We start from the raw sequence: 10,305 nt of genomic DNA on the forward strand, positions 1-10,305 counted from the left end.
GCTTCTCCCTTGACCCCCCAACCTGTCCTCAGTTCTGCCCCGGGGAGCATCTCGGTTCCAAGTCCCTGGGGGCCGCTCCTTCCGTCTCCTCCTCTTGGCTCCAGGGTGAGCTGCCAGGCAGGATGAACCCGGGAAAGGTTCATGACACAGGGCAGGACAGCTGTCTTAGCCTTGGCGTAATAACAAGAAAACCCAAACACTTTTCTTCTTATTTTTTAATAGCTAAGATTAAAAAAAAAAAAAACACCCCAAATCCAACAACCCAAAACAATCCCTTTGAATGTGCCTGGTCCCAGGTCCCATTTCCAGTGCTGTTCTGAGTAAGCTGCCTCCCGGCAGCTCTGGGATCCTGTTCCTGGGGACAGCGCAGGGATGAGCAGAAACCATCCAGGCCTTTTTCCAGCACCTGGGACAACCAAGGACCGACTTCTCAGGGAGACCACCAGGACTGTTTTTAAGACATGTGGTTGCCCTGGGAGGAAGTTTTCCCTGGAGTCTGGGTTGAGGGCTATTTCTTGTGGAGAAACTTCATTTTATTGCCTAAAAAAAGAAAATGAGAACATTGCACCAGGCAGACAGAGGAGCCGAGTTAAAATCGTGCCCTTTCCACACCAGCTGTGGTGGGGACAACTGGGGCTCCCACACCGCCCAGAGCTTCACCCCAGGGCCCAGGAGAAGTTGGGGGCCTTCCCCTTCCTGGGCGCCCCCTGCACTCATGTGCCTCCCCTGTGAGCAGGGGTCTTTTGAAGGGAAGACTGTCAGAGCTGCAGACTTTCAGTTGCTTCTGAAATGGTGACACAGGAAGCACGGACTGTCACGCCTCCCTGGGAGCCCGGCCTTGCAGGAGGCCGGCGGTCCCTTCCCAGGCACCGGCCCCCTGGGTGAGGCTCCAAGAAGGACCCCCACAGGTCCTCTGAGGCGCTGGCCTCACCGGGGCCTGCTCCCTCCCTCTCTCATGCTTTTCGCTTTCTTCTCCTCCTCCATTTCCTAGCAAGGGCCTGTTTTGGCTGGTTAAACTGCAGTCCTTGCTGAAATTTTTACATTTCCACTTTTCAGGGTCATCTGGAGACTGGCCCAGGTCTCTACTGCCAGGCCCCCTTCTCTGGTTCCATTCATCATACTTCTAAGCCCCACTCCCCAAGACTGAAGATGTGGGGGGTAAGAGTGAAAGAAGAGCAACATAGCCAGGGCCCAGGAGCGCAGGGAGAGGGCCGTGTGTCCTTAGCTTCCGCTCCGAGGACAGGGCAGAACAGGAGGGTGGTACGATGCCAACTGGGCCCAGTGGGCGCAGGCCTCAGAGTTCAGTGTCATGAGTCCCGGCCCCGGTGGCAGGAACTGGCCAAGACCCCGTGGCCCCGGGGGCTGCTGCCGGGAACCCAGACCCCTGGGCCTCACCTAGTCCCTTCAGGAACTTGTTGACACCGCTGTGTTCTCCGCTGGGAAGTGTTTCCAGGTACTCCTGGGCTCGGACCTCAAATAGACCTGTTGATGAGAGAAATCCCAACCGCTTTAGCTCCTTCTCTTGGTGCTTCTGCATGTGTTCGTTTCCTTACTGCCGCAAACAAGAGAAACCTTGCTGCTGAGACGGAGCTGCTCTATAAACATGCTCTGAATCGTTTAGAGTTAAAAGGTTTTTTTCCTGACCTTATAATTGCCCAGCCTCGTGCAGTAACTGTTTTTGGAAAGCTGTAAAGCTAGCTCGTGGGTGAAGTCCTATTTTTCCTCGACGAACACCTTCCAAGCGCCTGCACTGTTAGGCCCCTGGTTTCAGAGAAGAACCAGGTGGTCCTGGCCCTTCCCTTCTCCTTGAGATCTCCTGTAAGAGGGCCCCTGGCAAGTGGCCTGCCTCCTGGGAGCCCGGCTGCCGTCTAGGGACTCAGGAGGGCGGGGCGGGCAGGTCACCTCAGCGGGCAGGGACCTTCAGTTCTCGCCCAGGGCTGGAGCCTCAGGCTACTGTCATCATCTCCCCCTGATCTTCTATCAGTGATCCGTGGGTGTACCCGGCAGGTGTTCAAGTGAATTCTTTCATCAGGAGTTGTGTGCCTCCTCCTAGGCTCTAATCCACCTTCTTTTGTCTCTCTGGATACCCTCATCAGAATCATCTGAAGTATGACAGTCCCCCTTTCTGCAATGCACAGAGCTCTGGGGGTGTGGAGCTTTGCTGCCTTAGCTCAGGGTCTGCAATTGCAGGACCAGAGGATACCCAGGCCTGGGCCAGCTGCTCCCGCATCCCCGACCCTCATCACTGGGTGGCCTCTCCTCAGGGTTAATCATCTATCTCTCTGGTCCTCGGGCCTAGCTCCCACCTGGGGCAGCCTTTCCTGATATTTCTAGCTTTCAGATTCCCCAAACGACTTCAAGAGCATGGAAGAAAGAGACAGAAAGGGTTTCATCCTCTTCTGCACACTTCCCGGTCCTGATCTCTAGAGGCGTGATGGAACCCAGCAACAAGGACAGGGACACTGAGGGAGACAAGGAGAACCTGAGGAGCAGGGGACGGGGTGGGTGAGTGTGTGTGTGTGTGGACAGAGGGCCCTCGGGCTCCCCAGGCTGGGGGGGAGTCTCTGCTGTCCTCCTTCCCCACGGCCAGCCCGCTGGGCGTCGGTGGCGGCACATGGAGCAGAGGGTGCGGGCCAGCCTCTCCTCCTCTGTCCAGCCCCAGGGCCCAGGGGAGAAGGGGAGGAAGGAGGGCAGAAGGGACAAGAGGAAATGGAGGAGAGACGCCACAGAGAGAGGAGGGAAAGGGTGTCCCTAAGAGTCTGGTCAAGCTGGGGAGACGAGGACAGAGGAGAACTCGCACCGGAACTGGGAGTGGGGCTCTGGGCGTGGGGAGGAGAGGGAAAGCGACACCCGAGGAGACGGCAGGGCCCCTGACCTTTGGCATCCTGCCGGCGCAGCTCCCGCTCCTGGATGAAGCCCCGGAACGTCTGGGTCTCCATGAAGACCTCCAGGAACCGGCGGAGGCTCTTGGAAGAGACGGCTTTGCGGAAGGCCTCTCGCTGCAGCTGCAGGGTCCTCTCCTCGCGCTCGCCTGCCGTCAGGAACAGCGAGTAGTGGCCCACGATCTCCACGAAGAAGCGGACAAAGGCTTCAGACACCACCTCGTTCAAGGGGCTGGACTCAGGGCCTGAGCAGAGCAGGGGAGGACCAGGACCGCTGAGGGCGGAGGCAGAGCCTCTGGGATGAGTCAGTCAGAAAAGACAAGGATGCTATTCCAGGTTCCTGGAAGGCCGACTGTGATGATCCATGAAAGAGGTTCCCCACAGTGAGCCTGTCATTTCTTTCCTACCTTTAAACAGATTTTTTAGAGCTAAACTGGGGGTGGGGTGGGAAAGGTTTTTCCTACAACTCGCTGCTGAAGGGGATGAGCGCCAGCCTCTCTCCTGGTGCACCTCGCTGCCCATTTTCCGACTGAACCCCGTGTCAAGTGGACATGCCCATAGTTCACTGCTCCCTGACTCCAAGGACGGAGGCAGGGGTGCAGTCTGGGAGGTGGTTGAGCATTTACCTCGTTTGCCATCCGGGGGCCCATCATCCTGCTCACTAGCCAGGTCATTCCTCTGCTCCAGAATGTGTTCCAGGGCTACCTGAAGCTTCCGGGGCAGAATGGAGTCCTCATCGTCCATCTGTAAAACAGAAAAAACGGGAGTCATTGTCCCAGCATTTCCCGGGACGGTGGCTGCACCCTGGCCAGATGTACACAGCGGATTCTTCAGGGCAGGCCCGGCATGGTTCCTGGTTTAGTGGAGAGAACGCAACTTCGAACCAGAGGCTTGAATCTTGATTCCACTCTTAACAAGCTACAGGAGCCTCAGCTTCCCCATTTGGTAAAACGGGTTACCTCACTGTGAAGATTAAATGCAACAAATAAGATGGCGATGAATGAAACTGAAGAAGATATAAAATAAATGGAAAGATATTCTGTGTTCATGGATTGAAAGAATAAATAGTTAAAACGGCCATGCTACTCAAAGCCATCTATAGATTCCATGCAAATTCCTATGAAAATTCTAATGATGTTTTTCACAGAAATAGAAAAAAAAAATCCTAAAATGTGTATGGAACCATAAAAGACTGAACAGGCAAAACAATCTTAGAAAAGAAGAACAAAGCCAGAGGCATCCTAATTCCTGATTTCAAACTTTATCATGGAACTATAGTAATCAAGACAGTATGGGTGTTATTGTTGTTCAGTCGCTCAGTCCTGTCCAAGGCTTTGCATCCCCATGGACTGTAGCACGCCAGGCTTCCCTGTCCTCCCCTACCCTCTCCTGGAGCTTGCTCAAACTCACGTCCATTGAGTTGGTAATGCTATCTAACCATCTTATCCTCTGTTGTCCTTTTCTCCTTCTGCCTTCAGTCTTTCCCAGCATCAACTGGCATAAAAACAGAAACACAGACGAACAGTGGAGGACAGGGAGGCCTGGCGTGCTATAGTCCATGAGGCCGCAAAGAGCTGGACACGACTGAGCGACTGAACAACAATAAGATAAACAGAACAGAATCGAGAGGCCAGAAATAAACCCATTCATATACAGTCAATTAACACTTGACAAGGGAGCTGAATATTCAAGGGGAAAAGGGTGGTTGCTTAACCTAAATGGTACTGGAAAAACTAGACATACATATACGAAGGAATGAAACTGAACCCCTATCTTGTACCTCTCCCCCAGATTATGTGGATTTAAAAAAAATGGATCACAGACTTAAATGAAGACCAGAAACTGTAAAACTGCTGGAAGAAAATACAGGTGAAAAGCTATTTGACACTGATCTTGGCAACGATTTTTGGGGATATGACACCAAAAGCACAAGCCACAAAAGCAAGAATTAACAAGTCGGAGTCCACACTGAAAAGCTCCTGCACAGTAAAACGATCAGTCATCAAAACAGAAAGGCAGCCTCCAAAATGGGAGAAAGTAAGTACACACGCACATACGTATACACGCACGATGGAATAGTATTCAGCCACAAAAGAAAGACATACCGCTTTTGTGACTACACTGACAGACCTTGAAGACATAATGCTAAGTGAGGGAGACCAGACAGCAAAAAATAAATCCTGTACGTTCTCACTTATATGTGGAATCTAAAATACTGAACTCAAAAAATTAATTAAAAAACTCAACTCATAAAAACAGAGTAGAGAGGTGGTTACCAGGGGTGAGGGGTGAGGAAAAGGGCAAATGTTGGTCAAAGGGCACAAATTTCCAGCTAGAAAATGAGTAAATTCTGAGGCATCTAATGTCTAGTTTGGTGACTATAGCTCAAGTATACTTAAAAGTTATTGAGAGAGTAAATCTTAAGTGCTATCCCCCCATACACAGGTAATTATGTGAGGGGATGGAAGGGTTAACTAATTGTATTGTGGTTCTAATTTCTCAACGTATATCAACTCATCATGTTGTACGTCTTAAATTTAAATATGTTATATGTCAATAATAGCTCAGTAAGGCTGGGAGGAATTAAATGCAACACAATTAACTTGAGAAAGTTCCCTGCACCTAAGTGGCTACTCAGTAATTGTTTCCCAATGCTCCACCCCGCAAGGTGGCTAATTCTTATCAAGGGGCTTTGGTCAGGGCAGATGACCAGTATGATTGAAAGCTGGCTTTATGATCTGGGTCTCAGAGCCGGAGGGCAGTGGGGATGGGCCTACCCAGAGGGCCCTTGGAAAGTGAAAGTAGATGGAGCTAATAATAAAAAACAGCATTATCATGCATAACTTTTCAGTAGCCACTCCAAGTTTATTTATTTGGCCATGCCACGGAGCACGTGGGTTCCCCCACCAGGGACTGAACTGCACCCAACCCTCATTCTCTGATAATGAAAGTAGTTTATGATCATTATAAAAAATGTATGAAAATATCAAAACAATCTAAAATTGCTCATAATCTGTCTCTTTTTCAGTCTCCTACTCTAAGACAACCAGAATTGATGTTTTGATGAGTTTTCCTTTCTATCTTTCTATATATGTGTATTTTCCCCCTCATTTCTATCCTTTAAAAAGCAAGATCAGCAAAGTAGTGTATATAATTTTTATCCTGATTTTTCCACTTTGTATTATATCATGAAATTTGTTGTCAAATATTTAAAGGCATGTTGGAAAAGGTTAAGTGTCTACAGTTATAACCTATATAAAGATTCTATCAGCAAACCATTTTGTGACAGAGCCCATGGGAATCAATCCTTTGTCCAAACCCCTCTTCTTTGGCCCCTGCCTTCTGTCCTGTCCTCAGTCAAGCCCTGGCTGGGGACTGCCCCCGCCTGCTGGCCTGCTTTGGGATTCCAGGCCCACCACAGAGCTGGAAAGGCGAGCTCTAAACATCAAAGAGGTGCAAACAGAGCAAGCAGTGGTTGAAGCTGGGTTGCTTCTTACTCACCTGCCTGAGGAACCGATTGTTGACGAGGTCGACCACCAGGACCTATGAGGTGAGGGAAAGGGACTGTTACTGTTAGCAGCGAGGGCTTCCAGCATATCGAAACGGACTGTTAACCTTCTTTCTTTCTTGGCACCCAGGGAGGCAGCTGGGTGGGGGTGGAGTAGGCCAATTGTGGTTTCCTGACATTGCCACTGAAGCCACAGATGATGAAGGGGGAGGCGGGGAAAAAGCTTTCCAGACATGCATGCTTTCAACACTGTAACCGCAAGCTAGGATACGAGTGGGCCAAAAGCTGGACTTCCTGCCCTGTTCCTGGACTGGCTAAGGCAGAGCTGCTCCGACTGTTTTTTAGCATGTGGGTCACTGAGTCAGAGAGGCTAGAGCCCCAGCTTGTTCCCATTCCACTGGATTCTGCCACCCCCGCCAGGCCTCCCCCTTCTACCTCCCAGTTACCCACTTAGTCTTGTCATTTCTCTTAATGGGATAAAAGGGGAGAGACCCAGAGGACTGGACCCAACGAGACAGTAAGCCAAGCTGCAGGTGCTGGGCTCCCACGAGTCAAGGCTTTCAGGTAAAGCACTTTCGTCCTCCTTCCTCAGAGTGAGGCTGAGACCCGGGGCCACAACTAGGGAGAGGCAAGTGAAGGGACCAGGGCACAAAACTTGGGAAGGCGGCCACTCACGGGATCACACGGTGTGGACCGCTGGCTATGACAGAGGACGAGCACGGGGGCCTGCGTGCCTGCCGTCTTTCCACGACAGCAGGAACCACGGGCTCTAACACAGGAGCTGGGAGCTGAGAGGGGCTGTCCCTCCTTCTCATACCCTCTCCTGGGGGGGTGAACTGAGCCATCTGCAGGCTTACAGGGCACCCAGGAAAACCCTCTGCAGTTCACAAACACACACTCAAAGACCTGAGTCTGCTGGTTAATCTTTAACAGGACTGCAGGACCACCTGGGCAATTAGAGGCACTGCATTTCAGGACACCGGGAGGGTTCAGGCCTGGCTGTTCTGTGCAGCATCACTTAGTCCCCACGGTTCTGCTCTGACTGCTGGAAGCTCTCAGTACTGGAGACAGAAACCATTTAGAGGAAGGGGCTGGGACTCAATAATCACAGAGACGCTAAGCAGGGCTTTTCTCATTTGGACCCAGAACTCAATCCCTGAACACATTTAGCTTATTGCCTTTTTAGCTGATACAAAAAATGACCTACTTATAGGAACACAGTCCTTCTCAAGACTTTGTTATTGGCCCAAAGATGATTTCCAGTTACCATTAGCTCTTTGTGTGCTTTCTTCCCATGACAGAGGGATGGATGGGGGAAGGGTAGGGCAGATGGCTCTTTACTGACTAGGTGTATTAAAATCGAGTAAACCGTTGGTTGGGTTTCCCTGGTGGCTCAGAGGTAAAGAATCCACCTGCCAATGCAGGAGATACAGCTTTCTATCCACGGAAAGATGGAAGATCCCCTGGAGAAGGAAATGGCAGCCCACTCCAGTATTCTTGCCTGGGAAATCCCATGGACAGTGGTCTGTGGGGTCGCCAAGAGTGGGACACGACTCAACAACAGCAACAAATTGTTGACTGCAGCCTTTCTCAATGGGTGTCCACGGCTGTAGGTACATTTAGAGGGGAGACTGAGTCTGCAGTCAAGAGGTTCTGCTGAAGGTGACTTGGCAGGAGGGTGCTGACTCACAAAGCCGTGGGGTCCCGCTGCTCCCCTGACCCTGCCTGCTGGCAAAGCCACAGGCAGCCCCTTCCCCCTACCCCGGCCCCGACAGGGAGCTCACCTCCTCCAGCGGCAGCTCCCTGAGCAGCGGCAGCGAGCTGGTGAGCAGCCCGATGAGGAAGGGTGTTGGCGAGCACACGATGTCGATCATGGCGGGCGGCAGCACGGGGATGTAGGTGTGCTGCCAGGTGAAGGGGTAGATGGCCGCCACCATCGCGTGGCAGCACGTGGACAGGGTGCTGCGGCGGGGAGAGAGGGGAGGAAGGGCCGCTTCAGGAGGGTGGGCCGCCTCCACGAAGACGCCAGAGAGAAGGGTTCACACGCCAGCCACACCTCCCCCAGCCACAGAGAAGCCCCAGACAACCAAAGCCTCTTTCGCATGGGTGCTCCTTCTCTCTCCGCCAAGTGTGAACACCTAGGTGTGGTCAGGGGAGACAGGGTGCGTCCTTCAGTGTTCAGGGGCAGCCGTCCGCTCCAAATGGCTCGGTTGTGTAAAAGCGAAATTCACATACTTCTTGTCCAGAATTCAAAACACAGAAAAATAACAACGTTGAGAGACAGACTCAGTCTCTCTTAAAGCAGGATGATCACAGTGTAGCCTTGTACTGGTGAAAGCTGAGCCTGACAATTGTGTGGGATTCACAAGGCTTTGCTCCGTGCCAGCATTTGTGCTCGGTTTGTGGAGTGAACGGGTGGATTACCTGGGAGCATCGCTTTTATGTCATTTCTGCGGAGCTGCAGCACAGTGATGACTGGCGGCTTCCGAGATGAGTGAGAGCAGACTTTCTCTTCTTCCTCGAAATCGCTTCTTATCACTAAGTGAGCCTGCTCCCAGCGGTTCCCCTCTCCTCTCATACCAATATGCTGTTTCTAAAATGCTATGGGGTTGGAAGCTCTAGAAGCTTGTTAGATGTGTCTAATGCAAGAGTAAACCAAAGTGAGGGCCCAGTGGATTCACCCAAGAGTATACCGGGTCATCTTCGGTTCCCTGTAACCAGCACTGCATCTGTTAGGACACCTTCTGAATGTTCGCCCTGGTTCTCAGCTGTGCTCTGTTCACGTCAAGCTGCAAGGAAGCTGAGTTCTGGATGGATGAATGCGTCTTTACTGCATTCCCATGATGCCACACACCTATAATCTCGTTGTCATAAAACTTTCCTGAGCCCATCAAAAAAATCACTTAGCTCTGGTTTACTTAAGAAGAAAAGAAATGGACTAAAAGATACTGGCTAGCAAGTGAACTCAGCCAGGCAGAACGAGACATGTACTGTATGATTCCAGTTACACGAGGGACTTAGAATCAGCAAATGCATCGAGAAAGAGTAGAAGGGAAGTTAGCAGGGGCTGGAGGAAGTGAGAGGGGCACACTGTTGCTTAAAGAGGACAGAATTACAGTTGAGATGATGAAAAAGCTCTGGAAATGGAGAGCAGTGATGGCTGCAAACACTGCGAATGTGCTAAATGCCCCTGAATTCAACACTTAAAAGATTATTAAAATGGTAACATTTATGGTTATGTATATTTTACTGCAATAAAAAAGCAATCCTCCCCAAATCATTTAGATTCCTCTGAATCTAGTAAGTTCCTCTGAATCTAGCACCCCCTGAGACGTCCTTAACATATGCACTAGCCCTTGTTTTGATCCTGCTTCCATTTGGGGGCTCCTAACCTAATAAGTGAAAGTGAAAGTTGCTCAGTTGCGTCCGACTCTTGGCGAACCCATGTACTATACAGTCCGTGGAATTCTCCAGGCCAGAATACTGGAGCCGGTAGCTGTTCCCTTCTCCAGGGGATCTACCCAACCCAGGGATCGAACCCAGGTCTCCCGCATTACAGGCGGATTCTTTACCAGTTGAGCCACTAAGGAAGCCAAACCTAATAACAGCCATGTTGAATCTTGTCCATTTACCAGTATGTCTCCTGACCTTCCTGTTCTCTCTCTTAGCAAATAATCAATCTCCTGACACTCACTGGAGTCATGAGATACCTCTCAGTAGTGGAGCAGCCACATATTTCATCGATACCTGGTCTTATGTTTTCTTTCAAATGATCACCCTCAAAATGAGAAAGATGCTACCCCAATATTTTGTTTGTTATCACTATAATGCCTCTTTATTAGCTGAGTAAGGGTGAGACAGACTAAAGTTTGGACTTATACCAAGAGAGCAACATCAATAATTCAGCCAGCAGTG

At 50.8% G+C, this 10,305-nt stretch overlaps 1 protein-coding gene across 7 annotated transcripts in view; it reads right to left on the reverse strand.

The window, feature by feature from the left end:
- Nucleotides 1-200: 200 nt before the first annotated feature.
- DENND2A (DENN domain containing 2A) overlaps nucleotides 201-10,305 on the reverse strand; it is a 99,678-nt gene continuing 89,573 nt past the window's right edge. For all 7 annotated transcript variants that reach the window (XM_061414909.1, XM_061414903.1, XM_061414910.1 and 4 more), the window contains 6 exons: nucleotides 8,175-8,352; nucleotides 6,384-6,425; nucleotides 3,509-3,626; nucleotides 2,876-3,127; nucleotides 1,396-1,482; nucleotides 201-540 (listed from right to left, as the gene is read on the reverse strand). In XM_061414909.1, the coding sequence (XP_061270893.1) occupies nucleotides 509-540; nucleotides 1,396-1,482; nucleotides 2,876-3,127; nucleotides 3,509-3,626; nucleotides 6,384-6,425; nucleotides 8,175-8,352 (709 nt within the window). In that variant the 3' untranslated portion in view covers nucleotides 201-508. The remainder of the gene's footprint in view (nucleotides 541-1,395; nucleotides 1,483-2,875; nucleotides 3,128-3,508; nucleotides 3,627-6,383; nucleotides 6,426-8,174; nucleotides 8,353-10,305) is intronic.

The sequence above is a fragment of the Bos javanicus genome, chromosome 4 (genome assembly GCF_032452875.1).
Source record: "Bos javanicus breed banteng chromosome 4, ARS-OSU_banteng_1.0, whole genome shotgun sequence".
NCBI classification, from domain to species: domain Eukaryota; kingdom Metazoa; phylum Chordata; class Mammalia; order Artiodactyla; family Bovidae; genus Bos; species Bos javanicus.